Source organism: Mobula birostris, chromosome 3 (genome assembly GCF_030028105.1).
Source record: "Mobula birostris isolate sMobBir1 chromosome 3, sMobBir1.hap1, whole genome shotgun sequence".
NCBI lineage: Eukaryota > Metazoa > Chordata > Chondrichthyes > Myliobatiformes > Myliobatidae > Mobula > Mobula birostris.
Window position 1 is genome coordinate 162,098,778 of NC_092372.1, and position 19,131 is coordinate 162,117,908.

Below are 19,131 nucleotides of genomic sequence, written 5' to 3' on the forward strand. Positions count from 1 at the left end.
AAGTGGTTAAGGCATTGGACTAGCGACCTGAAGGTCGTGAGTTCGAGCCCCAGCCGAGGGAACGTGTTGTGTCCTTGAGCAAGGTACTTAATCACACATTGCTCTGCAATGACACTGGTGCCAAGCTGTATGAGTCCTAATGCCCTTCCCTTGGATAACATTGGTGTCGTGGAGATGGGAGACTTGCAGCATTGGCAACTGCTGGTCTTCCATACATACAACCTTGCCCAGGCCTGCGCCCTGGAGAGTGAAGACTTTCCAGGTGCAGATCCATGGTCGCGCAAGACTAACGGATGCCTTAATCTTAATTAGTCTAAGTCCTGAGCAGCATGAAAATTGATGGTACAGCTGCTGGTCATTCAGCCTGTCATTCCACTGGTCCAACAATGGAGGGCAGCACTGAATTGAGAGGCCAGCTCCCAGCCAAGCACATGCTCCCCTTACCAATCCGGTCAAGCTATTTGTTAACTTAGCGTCAGCAGTTATTTAGAAACTTAGCATTGGAATACATGATAATATAGAAAGAAAAAAATAAGTAAATCAATTACAGTAAGTATATATGTATACTAAATGGTTAAATTAAAAATATTGCAAAACAGAAATAATATATATAAAAAGTGAAGTAGTGTTCATGGGTTCAATGTCCATTTCGAAATCAGATTGCAGAGGGGAAGAAGCTGTTCCTGAATCGCTGAATGTGTGCCTTCAGGCTTCTGGATCTCCTTCCTGAAGCTAACAATGCGAAGAGGGCATGCCCGGATGGTGGGGGTCTTAAGTAACAGACGCCACTCTTTATCACTCTCCAGGCGACCCAGCCAGGGCTGATCATGCCCTGGCTTGTGTTCCAGCAGCGTTGGTCCATGGTCATCTGGAGGCTCGCTCATCAACCTGCAGACTTGATTATTACAATGCATTTCTAACTGGCCTTTCTTGTTCCCTCTATAAAGTCATCTCTTTGCTGATCATCTCTATGTTTACTGATATAAAATGCTCTTACTTAACTCTCAGTTCAATTTGTTTAAAATAAAGTCTATTTTGTGTTTCCAGATCCTCCACAGTCTGACCTTGTGTCAACCTTCAATTCAGACTCTTGTGGTTTCCATATTTAGTTACCACCATTTTCTTTATTTGCTAAGACTAAGTCATGGAATTTTCTCCTTGTGATTTCTCAAAGTATTTCTCCTTCGACCAAGCATTTAATCAACTGTCCTCTTGAATTCTTAAGTGGCATTTTTATGTGTTTCAGTTTGTTTAATGCTCTTGTGAAGCACATTGGAACATTTTTGTACAGTGTTTCAAATTTGTTGGCTTCAACATATCAGAGGTTCTGGCCTGAGGTCAGCACATAATGCATGACTGCACCTCTATTTTCTTAGAAGTTTGCTTAGATTGCGTAGAAACATACATAGATGAACTGCGGAGAGTATCCTAACTGGTTGCATCACAGCCTGGTATGGAAATACAAATGCTCAGTAACAGCAAAAAGTACAGAAAGTGCTGAATATAACAGGTGAAACTCTTCCCATGTTTACAAGGAGCACTGCCACATGAAAGCCGCATCATAGGCCCCTGCCCTCTTCTTGCTGCTGCCATTGGGAAGGGGATACAAGAGCTTTCAGTCCCACACTTGCAGGTTCAGAAGCAGCTATTACATTTCAATCATCAGGTAAGAAGTACAGAAGCCTTAACCCCACTCAATCAGGTTCAGGAACAGTTATCTCCCATTGGAATGATGCAGTCATCAAGCTTCTGAACTGAAGTGGATAACTTCAATCATCATTATTCTGAACTGATTCTATGACCTTTAGATTTACTTTCAAGGTCTCTTTTCAACTCAAGTTCTCAGTATTATTTTTATTAGAACAGTTTGTCTTGCACATTAGTGTTTGTCAGTTTGTCTGTTTATGTATAGTTTTTTGTAAAATTCTATTATTTTATTCCTGTAAATGCCTACAAGAAAATGAACCTCAAGGCAGTATGTGGTAACGTACGTTCTTTTATAATTTTATTTGAACTTTAAATTGGTGCCATCTGGCTCATGCAACTGTTGTAATGTTTTCTCATTCTTGTAGAATGTGGTTTTATCAATGATGAGATCTTTGTGGAGCTGGTAAATGCACTGACCCAGTACAGCGATAATGAAGAGGAAGATGAAGATGAGGAGGAAGATCAGGAGAATAAATCTGAAAAGACTGATGGAAGTGATATCAAAGAAGAAAGCAATGAGTCCAGAAAAGATTATCAGGAGATTAATATGGATGGTAAGTGTGTACATTGCTGTTTCTGAATTAGTGTTAGCATTAGTGGTAAACTCAAGAACATAGTAAAGTATAGGAGCAAAAGTATTACATAATGTTGACAGTTAAAGAAACTAAGTAAATCTATATTGTTGCATCCCAGTACTGTAGGGCCCTTTAATTCTTGAAAGATTTGTTTTAATGATTTGTACCTGCGTATAGGGAGAGCAAGCGCTAAATCTCTTTGCACATTTGCAAGTGGCTAGTTCACTGAAACTGGCATCTCGGGTAGATAGGGTAGTGAAAAAGGCAATTGGAGCGCTAGCCATCATTAGTTGAGACATTAAGTATAGGAGTTGGGAAGTTATGTTGTTGGTGAGACCTTGCCTGGGGTATTGAATACAGTTTTGGTCACTCGGTTGTAGGAAAAAATTTTATTAAACTAAAAAAAGCACGCAAGAGGTTTTTGAGGATGTTAACTGAACTTAGGGGCCTGAATTACAAGGACAGTAAGCATAGAGTAAGATTTTATTCCCTGGAGCATAATGAGATTGAGAGGTGATCTGGTATTGGTATATAAGATCATGAGAGGCACCTTTTCCCTAGGATGCGGTTGCTAAAAACACGTAGGCATAGGATTAAGATCAGAGGAGAGAGAATTAAAAGCGGCATCGGGGCAGTTTTTTACACAAAGGGTGGCATGTATTTGGAATGAGCTCCCAGAAATAGTGGCCGAGGCAGGCATAGTAGCAATGTTTATGGGCTATCTGGATAAGTGGAAATTTTAACACTTGTCTAGGTGTCTTTTAAACATTGTAGTAGCATAGCTGCTAACATAGTGCCAGTGAAATTCTTGCAGCTATGTGTAAATGCTCATATCTTCTGCAAGTAAGTGCGTGTGTTTCCGTTTTTCACTTGCATTCCCAAATACATACTGGTTAGGGTTATTAAGTTGTGGGAATGCTTTGATGGTGCCAGAGGCATGGTGACATTTGCAGTCTGACCCCAGTACATCTTCTAGCTGTGTTGGTTGTTGATGCAAAACAACTCATTTCACTGTACATGTGATAAATAAAACTAATGTTTAATAAAGTTGGTCAGTTTACTCAAAGAATAATAGGATATATGTAAAAAAACTGACTCAGTTGACTGTTCCACTGCATTTTATCAAGTAATTTTAATAAGTACTTGTAACAAATGAAACCAGGCAATATGAAGAGAGTGGGGTTAATTTTCGATAGTCAGAGGAAATATCTTCCAAGGCAAAGTCTGGTTTTGAATATTCCTCACTGCAATTATTTTAATGGGATATATTTTTTAATTTTGAATATTCCCTGGTTTCTTTCCGCTTCAGGTACTCAAGTTTCATTCCTGAAGAAGTAGTTTTGGCAATATGTTGTCTTAACATAGAAACATAGAAAATAGGTGCAGGGGTAGGCCATTTGGCCCTTCAAGCCTGCACCACCATTCAATATGATCATGGCTGATCATCCAACTTAGAACCCTGTGCCTGCCTTCTCTCCGTACCCCCGATCCCTTTAGTCATAAGGGTCATATCTAATTCCCTCTTAAATATAGCCAATGAACTGGCCTCAACTGTTTCCTGTGGCAGAGAATTCCACAGATTCACCACTCTCTGTGTGAAGAAGTTTTTCCTCATCTCAGTCCTAAAAGGCTTCCCCTTTATCCTCAAACTGTGACCCCTCGTTCTGGACTTCCCCAACATTGGGAACAATCTTCCTACATCTAGCCTGTCCAATCCTTTTAGAATTTTATACGTTTCAATAAGATCCCCCCTCAATCTTCTAAATTCCAGTGAGTATAAGCCTAGTCGATCGTCTTTCATCATATGAAAGTCCTGCCATCCCAGGAATCAACCTGGTGAGCCTTCTTTGTACTCCCTCGATGGCAAGAATGTCTTTCCTCAGATTAGGGGACCAAAACTGCACACAATACTCCAGGTGTGGTCTCACCAAGGCCTTGTACAACTGCAGTAGTACCTCTCTGCTCCTGTACTCGAATCCTCTTGTTATGAATGCCAGCATACCATTCGTCTTTTTCACCGCCTGCTGTATCTGTATGCTCACTTTCAATGACTGGTGTACAATGACACCCAGGTCTCGTTGCACCTCCCCTTTTCCTAATCGGCCACCATTCAGATAATCTGTTTTCCTGTTCTTGACACCAAAGTGGATAACCTCACATTTATCCACATTAAATTGCATCTGCCATGAATTTGCCCACTCACCTAACCTATCCAAGTCACCCTGCATCCTCTTAGCATCCTCCTCACAGCTAACACTGCCGCCCAGCTTCGTGTCATCCGCAGACTTGGAGATGCTGCATTTAGTTCCCTCGTCTAAGTCATTAATATATATTGTAAACATCTGGGGTCCCAGCACTGAGCCTTGCGGTACCCCACTAGTCACTGCCTGCCATTCTGAAAAGGTCCCGTTTATGCCCACTCTTTGCTTCCTGTCTGCCAACCAATTCTCTATCCACATCAATACCATACCCCCAATACCGTGTGCTTTAAGTTTGCACACTAATCTCCTGTGTGGGACTTTGTCAAAAGCCTTTTGAAAATCCAAATATACCATATCCACTGGTTCTCCCTATCCACTCTACTAGTTACATCCTCAAAAAATTCTATGAGATTCGTTAGACATGATTTTCCTTTCACAAATCCATGCTGACTTTGTCCGATGAATTCACCGCTTTCCAAATGTGCTATTATCACAACTTTGATAACTGACTCTTAGCATTTTCCCCACCACCGATGCCAGGCTTACCGGTCTATAATTCCCCGGTTTCTCTCCCTCCTTTTTTAAAAAGCAGGGTTACATTAGCCACCCTCCAATCCTCAGGAACCAATCTAGAATCTAAAGAGTTTTGAAAAATTATCACTAATGCATCCACTATTTCTTGGGCTACTTCCTTAAGCACTCTGGGATGCAGACCATCTGGCCCTGGGGATTTATCTGCCTTTAATCCCTTCAATTTACCTAACACCACTTCCCTACTAACATGTATTTCCCTCAGTTCCTCCATCTCACTGGACCCTCAGTCTTCTACTATTTCTGGAAGATTATTTATGTCCTCCTTAGTGAAGACAGAACCAAAGTAGTTATTCAATTGGTCTGCCGTGTCCTTGTTCCCCATGGTCAATTCACCTGTCTTGAGCAGAGAGGAAGTTTATTTTCTACCAAAGGATCCTTATGACTTTGATTAAGCTTGTTTTAGCCACAACTGGATGATGTCCTTTTTCTTGACTTTTGATTTGCCATTAGCATGATAATAGCTTTTTAATGTTGATCACTCATTTTATACCATACTTAAAGCAATATCATCATGAAATTTTGTATCATTGGTTCCTTTGTCCATAGTTAAAGAATGTGATGAAGGGAAAAAAAAGCCTTGTGACAAGATCTTTGAAGCAATTTCATCTATGTTCCCAGATAAAGGTACACCAGAGGAGCTGAAGGAAAAGTAAGTGTTATCTGTTTTATTCTTAGATCGTTACATAATTGAGCTTTTGTAGAACAGTGTAATTTAAACTTGAAGGCAAATAAAAGTATGTGATAACTATCAGTTTAATTTGCTGTTCATACTTTGGTTAAGTAATTTCATTTGCTAGCCAGCATTTTTGGAGTTAATTCTGAGCAAGAAATTTATTGACATCTTAGTAATTGATTTTTATTTTTATTTTTATTTTACTCTCCTAGTGATTTTTGCCATACATGATGAATGTTAATTTAATGGAATGGCCATTATTAGACCAAACATTCCAAATTCCCAGCAATTTGTATAATTGTATTTAGGTATTTAAGATTGATAATGAAGCCATTATAAAACCATGGTAATACAGTTTTAAACAGAAAGTCCTCCCAATTAAAGTCTTTCCTGCAGTTTATTATGTGATAATTTGTGGCAATAACTAGTTGATGAATGTCTAACCTGACGGCTGTTATATTTGTTGTCAAAAACAACGTGAAAGTAGTAAATGCCAGACTTTAATTTCATGGTAATCTCATGTAGTTATTCAGCTCAGGAAAAATAACGGAGGATTCAAATGTGTTCTCCCAAGTCTTCAGTTGATTCCTGATTAATTGCTTTTATTTCTGGACTTGTTGCTGTATGAACTGAAATGGAAAGTAGTAAGGTTCATTGAGCCAGCCATGTTTTTGTCCAGCACTCCATCCATGTATTAACATGTAAGATTATGATTGGCTCTGAATTTTTTTTTATCTAGCGCATCAGTACAACATTCGGTAGACTTCTAGTAAGATCTCAATGGCAACAGCTTTTAGGGGCTCAACCAAAGGTGGTGGTGTCCTTTTTAAGTGTGTTTTCTGTTTGATGGCAAGGCTCTTCTGGACATAAGAATTTAAAGTATTGCAGTTCTACCCCATCGGTAAGTTGCTGGTTGGCGGGGAAACTGAAAGAGCTAGATTTGGTGTGGACCGTGATGCTGCCTGCGTTAGAGAGACGTCAATGTGTGAAGGTGGTGTGCCGTCACTTTTCTTGTGATCGCAAGACCCTATTGGAGATTGTTAATGTGAAATGCTACAATTCCGATTCACTGATGTATTGGTGGATGACGGGCAGACGGCGGGGGAGCTGCATGGCCTGAGTCCTCAAGCCATGGTGTCACCTGTTACAGCCGCTTAGGAGAGAAGCATCAGAGTTTCTGCACTCTGTCAGAGGTGGTGTGGTGCAGAGTCCAAGCTGGAGTTGGTGCTGCCCACAGTGTTCGTTCAGCAGAAGACGAGATGTATTGTGTTGAACTGCAGATTTCTGCAACATTCATGGACCCCAGATCTTGGACTATACTCTCTAGTGTGATTATATTTTACTGATATCTTATGTGCTTGCTATCTTATGTGTGCTATGTGTTGTGTGTGACTGTTGGTTCTATGTTTCGCATCTTGGCCCTGGAGTAAGAACAAATGGAAAGTGAAATGTGTGATTCCTGTGTTTACTGGAAATCTTCAAAATTAATGTAGTAGAAGATGATTTTGGAATTTAGAAGAATGTGGGGTAACTGTTCAAACATGTAAGGTCCTAAGTGGGCTTGACAGGGTGGATGTTGGGATGTTTTTATGGTGGAAGACTTTTAAACAAGGGAACATAACTACAAGAGAAGAGACCAGTCAGTTAAAAGTTTAAGATGCACTGAAATTTCTTTTCGCAAAAGGTAATGATTCTCTAGAATTCTCTGCCATTGCAGGTGATGGAAGCTAGATTATTTGGAGGATTTAAAGTGAGATGGGTAAGTATTTGATATATCAAAGACTAAGTAGGTCATGGAGAAATGGCACAGGAGAGATGAGGCCAGTATAAATCAGTCAATGTCATATTAAATGGCAAATTGCACTTGAAAGACCAGGTGGTATGCTTTTTCTTCTATTTTCTTGTGTTCTTGTTACTTCCTGATGTAGTTGGTTATCAGATATCCCTTGATAAACTATCAATATACAGGTTTCCCCCGCTTTACGCCACTTCGCTTTATGAAAGACCTACATTAGTACCTGTTTTTGCTAACCAAGAGGGTTTTCGCTTTTCCAAACAAAAAGGCAGCGCACGCCCTGAGCAGCGCCACCAAGCTCCTCCCCCGGGAACTGCTCTCAGCATCAAGCCACCATAGCTTAAACACATGTCTGTGAGCATCTGTGCTTTACAGTACAGTATCTCGATTTATTTTGTGCATCCATTAGCAAGATGAGTTCTAAGGTATCGCAAAAGCCTAGGAGAGCTCGTAAGGGTGTTACGCTTAGCATGAAAAATGAACATAATTAAGCATTTCGATCATGGTGATCGAAGTAAGAACATTGTGCATGCGTTGAACTTGCCTGCGTCCATCATTCGCACTATTTACACGCAGAGAGAAAGAATCTTGAAAGCTGCCGATGTTCTGCTAGTAGCAAAGTGGTCGCTTGGTTGGCATCTAGTAGTGGATAAAATGGAAAGTGTATTGCTTGAGTGGATTGATGGGCATACAGAGCGTGGTGTGCTATTAAGTTATCTTATACTTAAGGAGAAATCGGTCAGTCTTTTTAATAAGCTGAAACAAAGCACTGGACGATGGTGATGAAAATGTTGTGAAAGTGGAATTTAAAGCTAGTCAGGGGTGATTTGATCGGTTTCTAAGGCGAGGGCAGCTTCATAGCTTAACGTTTGCTGGAGAGAGTGCTTCGGCTGATACTGAAGCTGCCGAAAAGTTCCCAGCAGAACTGAAGAAAATAATTACAGAAGGTGGTTATTCGTATAAGCAAGTGTTTAACTGTAACAAAACTGCAATTTATTGGAAAAAGTTGCCGAGCAAGACATCTATTTCAATAGAAGAAAAGCAGGCTAAGGGACACAAGGCATCGAAGGATGGGTTTACCCTAATGCCTATTATTAACGCCACTGGTGATACTGTCCTTAAGCCTCTACTAGTGTACCATTCAGAAAATCCGAGGGCACTTAAAGGCATTGATAAGAATACACTTCCTGTTGTGTTCCATTCACATCCAAGCAGTTGGAATACCTAAGTGATTTTTTTCTGAGTACGTTAGTCCTTTGAAAAATACTGTGGAGAAAATAACCACAATAATAGGTGTCTTGTGATTGTGAATAATTGTGCTGCTCATCCATCTGGCATTACTGAGTATGGTGGTAACATTCGTGTTACGTTCTTACTGCCGAATACAACATCGTTGCTACAGCCGTGTGACCAACGGCTAATAGCCACGATTAAGGCTTACTATACGCAAAATGTGATGCATTTTATTGTAAGTGCCATTGACAGAGAGGGCAACTCCGAAGCATCTTTGTGAGAGATCTGGAAAGAGTTGGCAATTGCCAACGTTGGAGATGCTCTCGATAGGCTAACAGTCTCGATGAGAAATGGAGTTTGGAGGAAACGGTGTTCCGAAGCAGTAAACGATTTTAAAGACTTCGAACCAACAACAATAAGTACGTCAGTAGTGACTTTGGCTAAGGAGGCTGGGTTTCTGGAAGTTGACGAAGATGATGTTGAAGATGTTTTGGCATCCCATGACCAAGAATTGACAGATGAAGAGCTGATGCAATTGCAAGAAGAAAGGATAAGAATCGAAACCAAACGCAGTAGAGAATGTGAAAGTGAAGTCATCCAGGAGCTGAACGTGAAGCACTTGAGTGAGATTTTCGCTACGATTGACAGTGCTGCAATGATTGCAGAAAAGTATGAGTTTAATTTTGAAAAGGCATGCAGGTTTTGAGCACGTTTGCAGGATGCTTTGAGTGCTTACAAAGAACTGTATGATAGAAAAATGCGTGAGGCTAAGCAGTCAAGCATACTGTCGTATTTCAAGCCTTCCACATCAGCCACAGCAGATGAACCTCGACCTTTGACGTCGAGGCAGGCAGACATAGAAGAAGATGTAGACGTACCTCCCACCACCCCAACCTCTGACGACTCAGCCAAACAAACCATCATCAGTGTGCTCATTTTCTTCCCGATTCTGGTAAGTGAAACTACACTGTCCATACATTATTTCTACTTTATATAGGCTGTGCATTTATCATATCATTCCTGCTTTTACTATATGTTAGTGTTATTTTAAGTTTTATGTGTTATTTGGTATGATTTGGTAGGTTATTTTTCGGGTCTGGCAACGCTAAGAAATTTTTCCCATATAAATTAAAGACATTGTTGCGAAAGTGGAATTTAAAGGTAGTCATGGGTGGTTTGATCTGTTTTTGAGGCGACGGTGCTTCATAGCTTAAAGGTTACTGGAGAGAGTGCTTGAGTGAGATTTTCGCTACGCTTGACAGTGCTGCAATGATTGCAGAAATGTATTTCTGCTTTATATAGGCTGTGTATTTATCATATCATTCCTGCTTTTACTATATGTTAGTGTTATTTTAGGTTTTATGTGTTATTTGGTATGATTTGGTAGGTTATTTTTTGAGTTTGGGAACACTCAAAAATTTTTCCCATATAAATTAATGGTAATTGCTTCTTTGCTTTACGCCATTTTGGCTTACGAAAGGTTTCATAGGAACGCTCTACCTTCAGATAGTGAGGGAAACCTGTAATTCAAATTGTCAAAGTGAATCCTGTAGATTCCTAATTTAGTGTTTGTCTTAGGAAGGGAGAATAATTGGTCACATCTGGGTATACAAATGGGGCAAAAACTGATTGAGGGGAAAATGATTATTAAATTTTCATTTTGGAACAGAACAAGAAGGCATCAGGTTCTCAGAATCATGTTTATTATCACTTCTATGACATGAAATTTGCATTGTTGTAGCTGTACAGTGCAAAGACAACAGTTATTATAAGTTATAAAATAACTAGTGAGTAATGAAGTAGTGTTATGGACCGTTTGGAAATTAGATGGTGGAGGGGAAGAAACTGTTTCTAAATTATTGAGTGAAGGTCTTCATGCTCCTTTACTACCTCCCCAATGGTAGTAATAAGCAGGGTGATTGTGTATGTGTGCATACATAAATTCCTCTTCCTCTTGTGTGTTACCAAGCTTCTCCACGACGAGATTGAAGACCACAGCAGTGTGGCAGTGGACGTCAGATTAGATGGCAACCTCTTTGACATCAGGAGGCTCCACGCAACCACCAAACTCCATAGAGAGCAGGTCCTGGAGCTGCAGTATGCAGATGACTGTGCTCTTCTGGCCCATACTCTGGAGGATCTTCAGACTCTCTTTGCTGTGGCGGTGAGAGTGTACAGCAGGATGGGGCTGACTGTCAATACCACCAAGACAGAACTAGTTTGCCAATGGAGTACCAGTGTCCCACCCACTCTACCTGCCTTCACTGTTGGTGATGAAAAACTGTTGGTGGTGCCGTCTTTTAAATATCTGGGGAGCATTCTCTCTGAGGATAGGGGCATTAACAACGATATCCAGAGCCACATTAAACAGGCATCGGCTGCCTTTGGGAGACTTTGATGTAGAGTCTTTCAGAACAGGAGCCTTTGTCTCTCCACAAAGGTCGTCGTAAACCAAACGGTCTGTGTCACCACCCTCCTTTACAGCTGTGAGGCTTGGATAACCTACAGCCATCACATCAAGTCCTTGGAGCGCTTCCACATAAGCTGCCTCCAGTGCAGGCTGGGAATTAGCTGGCGTGAGTGGGTGCCTCACACTGAAATACTTGTAAAAACCAACTGTAGAAGTATTGAGGCCATGATCACCCAGCGTCAGCTGCAGTGGCTGGGGCACGTGATAAGGATGCCCCCATGTCGGCTACCCCGCAGAGTGTTATACAGCCAGCTACATCATGGTTGATGCTCAGCTGGAGGGCCAAAGAAGTGCTATAAGGATCAGATGAAGAATGTTTTAAGGAAGTGCAAGATCAGACCCAAGGACCTGGAGGATGTTGTTGTTGACCGTACCACTTGGCGACAGCTGTGTAGGGATGGAGTTCGTATTCTGGAGATGGAAAGAACAACCAGAAAACAGCAGAAGAGAGCCAGGAGAAATGCAGCCATGGTTGCCACCACTACCACATATACATGTCCCACCTGCAATAGAGCTTGTGGATCCAGGATAGGACTCTATAGTCATCAAAGATCTCACTGTTAAAGGAGTGGACGTCGTCATCGGATTTCAAAGGACAACCGAAGAAGATACATAAATATATGTAAAATATATTACAGGGCATATCGTGTGTGATGGGAGGGTCTTTAATGATGGCTGCCACCTTCTTGAGACATCACTTTTTGAAAGTGTCCTCAGTGCTGGGGAGGTGTGTGCTTATGATGGTGCTGGCTGAGTTTTCAACTTTCTGCAGCTTTTTCCAGCCCTGTGCATTGACCTTCCATATGATGTAACTGATGCAGCCAGTTAGAATGCTCTCCAAGGTATTCTGGTAGAAATTTGCAGGATTCTTTGGTGACGTACCACCCTTCTTCAAACTCCTAATGAAATATAGCTGCTGTCATCCCTTCTTTGTAATTTCATCAGTACATTGGGCCTAGGATAGATCTTCAGAGATGTTGACACCCAAGAACGTAAAACTGCTCACCCTTTCCACCGCTGATCCCTTGATGAGGACTGGTGTGTGTTCCCTCAACTTCCCCTTTCTGAAGTTCACAACCAACTCTTTGGCTTTAATGACGTTGAATTGAGTTCAAGGTTTTTGTTGCGACAGTGGTGAAGAAAGCTTTTGGTATGCTGGCCTTTATAAATCAGAGCATTGAGTATAGGAGTTGGGATGTAATGTTGAAATTGTACAAGGCACTGGTGAGGCCAAATTTGGAGTATTGTTTACAGTTCTGGTCACCGAATTATAGGAAAGATGTCAACAAAATAGAGAGAGTACAGAGAAGATTTACTAGAATGTTACCTGGGTTCCATCACCTAAGTTACAGAGAAAGGTTGAACAAGTTGGGTCTTTATTCTTTGGAACATAGAAGGTTGAGGGGGGACTTGATAGAGGTATTTAAAATTATGAGGGGATAGATAGAGTTGACGTGGATAGGTCTTTTCCATTGAGAGTGGGGGAGATTCAAACAAGAGGACATGAGTTGAGAGTTAAAGGGCAAAAGTTAGGGGTAACATGAGGGGGAACTTCTTTACTCAGAGAGTGGTAGCTGTGTGGAATGAGCTTCCAGCAGAAGTGGTTGAGGCAGGTTCGATGTTGTTGTTTAAAGTTAAATTGGACAGCTATATGGACAGGAAAGGAATGGAGGGTTATGGGCTGAGTGCAGGTCAGTGGGACTCGGTGAGAGTAAGAGTTCGGCACGGACTAAAAGGGCCGAGATGGCCTGTTTCTGTGCTGTAATTGTTATATGGTTATATGGTTATACTGAATCAGCTGATCTGTTTCGCTCCTGTATACCTCCTTGTCACCATCTGAAATTCTGCTGAAAATAGTTGTGACATTGGCAAATTTATAGATGGTGTTTGAGCTGTGCCTAGCCATGCAGTTGTAGGTGTAGAGAGAGCACTGGGCTAAGCATGCATCATTGAGGTGCACCAGTATTGATAATCAGTGAGGAGGAGATGTTATTTCTGATCCACACTGATTGTGGTCTGCCAGTTGCAGGGAGAGGTGCAGAGGCTAAGGTTTTAGAGCTTGTTGATTAGAACTGAGGGTATGATTTGGATGAATGCTGAGCTGTAATTAATAGTCAGTCTGATGTAGGTATTGCATTTGTCCAGGTGATCCAAGGATGAGTGGAGAGCCAGTGAGATTGCATCTGCTGTAGACCTATTGTGGTAATAGTCAAATTACAGTGCGTCCAGGTCCTTGCTTAGGCAGGAGTTGATTCTGTCCATGACCAACCTCTCAAAGCACTTCATCACAGTAGACGAATGTTGCACGTTCCCCCAACTTACTCAATTCTTTTAGTCCTGTTGATGGTTCAATGTGAAATTGTTGTTGTGTCACTATTTAACCAGCCAAACTATCTCATTCATCTACACCTCTTTGTTGCCAAGATTTTGTCAACAGTGGGTTCTTGGCCCCTAGTTAACAACTTGCAAAAGTTTATACTCTTGCTTCTTTCTCCAAATGTGCTGATAATATAAAAATAGTGGGAGGGCATGCTGCAAGGAAGATGAAAATAGGTCAATTGAATGAATGGGTAAAAACTTAGTAAGTGGAGTTTAACGTAAGAAAGCGTGAGATTATTCACTTTAGATAGATAGATATACTTTATTGATCCTGAGGGAAATTGGGTTTCGTTAAAGCCGCACCAACCAAGAATAGAGCATAAATATAGCAATACAAAAACCACAAACAATCAAACAACAAAATGCAACCTATGTCAGATGGAAAAAAAAATCCAGGACCAGCCTATTGGCTCAGGGTGTCTGACCCTCCACGGGGGGAGCTGCAAGTTCGATGGCCACAGGCAGGAACGACCTCCCGTGCCGCCCAGTGTTGAATCTCGGTGGAATGTGGCCGAAGTCCAACAGTAAAATGTTCAATATCCGGTCTACAAACACGTTCCTCGATCGTAATGTGACCTGGATTGCACCATCTGTTGTTAACCAGAACAGTAAGCACCCAACTCCTTTACGCTTACCGCTCTCAGTGCACTTCTGGTCAGCCGGAACGGTCTGGAAGCCGTCCATGGAGAAGTTTTGATCGGGTATGTCCTCGTGCAGCCGCGTTCCAGTGAAACACATAACATTGCACTCCCGAAATGTTCTCTGACACCTGGCTAGCGCCGTGAACTCGTCCATTTTAGTACCCACCGAACTCCTCTTCTCCATAAGTCTCTGTTGTCTCGACCCGGTCCTCTTTCCTCGACTTTGTGATCCCCCTTTGTATCCTCTGTGTGTTTCCAGATTTCAGCAGGGGTGTCTGCCGCTCTGCTCGCTAAACCGGCTGGCATTAGCGCAAGTAGCTGGTCCCTGGAATGAACAATGCGACCATGCTTCTGTCCCACGTGTCGGGATGTACCTATTTCCAGCGCTAAAAACCCAAATAAAACACTCTACCAGCATGTTGGAGAGGGTGCAGCTTCGACATGTTACCGTGAAAAAAAAATGCAAAAGATAACCTAAGTTAAAAAGTAAGAATCCGATCGGAACGGCTGTAACAGGCTGCGTGCACGACCGGCGCATGCGCACTTGATAGGAACTATTAAATTTTGGACCATTATCTAAATGAATAGAAATTGCTAACGGGTGGAGTACATACAGACCTACAGGTAGATGTTCTTGTGCATAATGCACAAAGTTAGCATGTAGGTGCAAGAAAATAAGACAATAGCTTGTGAGTTTGAGTTTAAAAATAAAGTAGTAAGTTGTACAGGGTGGTGGTGAGGTTGCACCTAGACTATTGTGCACCTTTAATTTTTTGTCCCCTTATTTAAGAAAGAAGCTTTTCTAGGCTAGATTCTGGGATGAGAAGGCTGTCCTAACACAAATCTCATAAATATTTATGATGTGTTCAGTAGAATGAATAGTAATTTTCTTGAACCAAACAAGATCCAAAGGGACCATATGAAATCACAGAGTAATGCTATACTGAAACAGGTTCCTTGACCTATCATATCCATGGTGTCCGTTAAATACCATCCATACCAATTTTATTTTCCAAGCAAGTTGGCTGATAGATCGTATACCTTATAATTCAAGTGCTGCTTGAAATGTGAGAGCTTTTACCTTCAACACCCTCTCAGGCAGGATACCCTAGATTCCAGTTACGTAAATATTTCTTCCTTGGATCCCCTCTGAACCTCCATCTTCTCTTAAACTTGCTCTCTAATTAATACACTGTTGTTAAGGTGAAACTTTTTTTGTTATCTTCCCTATTTGTGCTTCTTCAATATGTTCAATAGGTACATTTAACGTCAGAGAAATGTATACAATATACATCCTGAAATTCTTTTTCTTCGCAAACATCCACAAAAAGAGGAATGCCCCAAAGAATGAGTGACAGTTAAATGTTAGAACCCCAACCCCCCCCAACTCCCACCTCCCAAGCACAAGCAGTAGCAAAGCAACGATCCCCCCCCACCCCCACCAACAAAAAGCATCAATGCCCCTCCATTGAGCATTCAAGCGTGCCAACAAAGCATCAGTAAAGACATAGACTTGCAGTACCCCAAAGACCCGGTAATGTGACATACCACAGGCTCTGTCTCTGTGTGTGTCTGTCTGTCTGTCTCTGTCTGTCTCTCTCTCTCTCTCTCTCTCTCTCTCTCTCTCTCTCTCTCTCTCTCTCTCTCTCTCTCTCTCTCTCTCTCTCTCTCTCTCTCTCTCTCTCTCTCTCTCTCTCTCCTCTCTCTCCCCCCCCCCTCCCCTCTCTCCCCTCCCCTATTAAGGGAAAAAGAGGTATCCCCGTTTCACAGCGAGAGGGGAGACATACCAAAACGACTCGCTGATTTATGGTGTTTAAAGTCTGCTGCGTCGCTTTTTCCCAGCCCTGTGCCCAAAGAACTCTGGTCTCTGGGCACATAGACAGCAGCAAGCTTGCTGCTTCTTTTCTTCTATCTCCCACAACACATCAGTCAGCGATGGTGGCATCAGCCTTGAAACTGCCCGCCTTCAGAGCCACGAAAATCCGACACCCTGAAGGCACGCTAGTCTTCTAAGACTGTGTCCATAGTGAAAAGTGTCCGGTTGTGAGGCCCTGAGAGTGGGTCCCATTTCCGCAAAGAACCGAAGTCATCGTGTAACTCCAGGTCAGGGTCTTCAAAAGAACCTTGAAAGGAGAAAAAAAGAGATATCTAAGATAGAAATAGACCTGTTTCCGAAGATGTAAGTAAAGGAGTCACAGTTAGGTGCCATCACCCTCAGCTCTGCCCCTTCTTATGTTGTATGTCTCATTCATTACTCCCCTTGCCCATTTCCACTACAAGGAAAAGAAACCTCGTCACTCCTTGTAACTGGAAAAACTTTATCCAAGGCAACTGATGAATCTCCTTTGTCTCTTCTCCTTTGCAATCACTTGTTTCCTGTAGTGGGCATCTAGTAGCTGTAGCCTGACCGGTTAGTTTATAAAGTTTCACAGAAATATCCCTGCTTATATATCCTATATCCTTCGTAATGAAGGCAAGTAATCTGTGTATTGCTGTAGACATGTTATTTACCTAAACAGCAGCCTTCAGAGATCCTTGAATGCTGGATTACCTGTGTTGCTCAATGCTTCTTCAGTCTCTGCCATTTATTGTGTACATCTTAGCTTTTTTAAAGTCCTCCCAAAATAAATCACCTCACATCAAATTAAATTCCATCTGCTATTGCTCTGGCCATTTTATGAAGTCATTGATATCTTCCTGTGACTAAGACTATCCTGCTCACCAAGTAGTTGTTGAGATGCTTCCATTAATGGCTGAGTCTCAAATAAGGAGGACACAGATGCAAAATAAGGAGATAAAAGGAGGGAGGAATGTAGGAATTTCTTCTTTAAAGGGGTGGTGAATCTCAGGAATCCCCTATCTCATTTCGTGGAGGTTACTTCACTGGAAGTAATTAGAAGGTTATGTATTTTTTTTAATATAGTGGATTCTGGTTAATTGGGCCATTGGTTAATTGAGACAGCCGCTTATGTGGGACAACTCTTACAGAATAAAAACTAGTTGAGAAAATAGCAAATTTTCTCTTCATCTACTTGGAACACTATGTCACTTAATTAGGACAGGAGACTGTTGCTGAACAGTTTCCAACTAGCATCAGTCAAAGTTCACCAAGTACATTTATTACAAAATATGTATGCATTCTACAACCTTAAGATTCATCTCCTAACAGGCAATGAACAATGAGCAAAGCAATGAAAACGCCAAAAAAAAAATTTAAAAAGACAGTCAAACATGCAATGTGCAGAGGGGGAAAAAAAAACAAATCATGCAAACAATAAACACAAGCAAATAATGTTCTGAACTGAAGTCCACAAAGACAATCCTGTCCTTAGTCCCTTGGATCGAAGCAGACTAGCAAACTGAACTGGCCCACTTCGGAGCCCCAGACATCTTGACCTTTTCAATCTGGCCTGGCATTTAAGTCGTCCAAACATCGGGCTCAGTTGCTTCAGTACACTCTGAGACCTGAACCCCACCACCTTAATTTGGCCTGTACCCAACCTTTCTGATTTGGCCTGGCACTGCTTAAATCGATCGAACCTCAGATCTTCCTCGCTCTTGGTGACGGGCCCGCTGCCTCACCTCTTTTTGGTTCTGCCACGTTGAATTGCCTCTAAGCCCAAAGGGAAGCTACATGCTATTGTTGCTACGATCATTTACCAGAGAAAGGGTGATTAACAAAGTACTTAGTTGATTTTGTTTCATTAGCCACAAGCCAGAAGTCGCTGAGATTCAGTACACCATCTTAAATTATGTGTACTTGCATGACATTAGACACTACACTGTGCTTAGAGTGAACAGTTTTTTAAAATGGTGTCAGTTGTGTCTGTGTTTTTAAAAAGCATTGATTTTTGTCCCTGATAGTTGGCGAGAAATAAGCAGTAAGACAATTCAGAACTGTTTTGCTCACTGCAGTTTCAAGCATTCAGGCTTGGAGATGTAGAAACGACTGGAAATGAAAATGAAACTATTTTGCTACTTCATGTTAGGAAATGCAAAGAATTTGAAGGTATCTATAATCGTGTTACAATGAAAGTTAAGATTTGGAAGATGCAAATGTTGAAAACATTATATGGAGACAGTCCGTTATCTGCACTAGGTGTCTGCACTGCTGATTTTAGTCAATCAAAAGAGCAAGGCAGTGTACACTAAATTACTCCATCGATAACTATTAGGAACCAAGGGACAGTTTTATAGTACTGCAGTAGTATCGACAGTGTCCTAATTTGTTCTGTATTTCTTTTAAATACATAATTAGTTACTTAGTTAAATGATAGTTTGTCTGTTTTTATACCTTTTGAACTATTTCCTTGAAACTTCCGCTTATTGAGGCAGCTGCTTAATTGGGACAAAATGTACTGATCCTGATGTGCTGCAATTAACTAGAATTCACTGCATTGGGAAATTGAGGGCTACACGGAAGAGAGCCTGAGGCCTAGGGCAGATCAGCCACGATCAACTTCAAAGGCAAAGTAGGCTTGAGAGATTCAATTTTCTTGTGCCCACTCTCCTATTTTCTTGTGTGGTTCTTGGTCTACTTGTGTTAATGCCAGGTAAATTGAAAATTTCAAGATGAGAATTGATGTTTTCCTTGCAGATGAGGATTAAGATCATAAGACATAGGAGCGGAATTGAGGCCATTTGATCCATTGAGTCTGCTCCGCCGTTCAATCATGCTGCTGCTTTTTTCCATTACTCAACCCCATTCCTTGGCCTTATCCTTGTAACTTTTGATGCTGTGTCCAATCAAGAACTTATCAATCTCTACCTTTAATACACTTAATGATCTGCCTCCACAGCTGCTTGTGGTAACAAATTCCACAAATTCACCACCATCTGGCTAAAGAAATTTCTCCGCATCTC

The 19,131-nt window shown here is 41.5% G+C and overlaps 1 protein-coding gene across 3 annotated transcripts in view; it reads left to right on the forward strand.

The window, feature by feature from the left end:
• The window catches only part of ezh2 (enhancer of zeste 2 polycomb repressive complex 2 subunit), a 149,508-nt gene that overhangs the window by 75,641 nt on the left and 54,736 nt on the right, over positions 1-19,131 (forward strand). For all 3 annotated transcript variants that reach the window (XM_072253595.1, XM_072253593.1, XM_072253594.1), the window contains exons 6-7: positions 2,073-2,261; positions 5,624-5,726. In XM_072253595.1, coding sequence (XP_072109696.1) covers positions 2,073-2,261; positions 5,624-5,726 — 292 coding nt within the window. The remainder of the gene's footprint in view (positions 1-2,072; positions 2,262-5,623; positions 5,727-19,131) is intronic.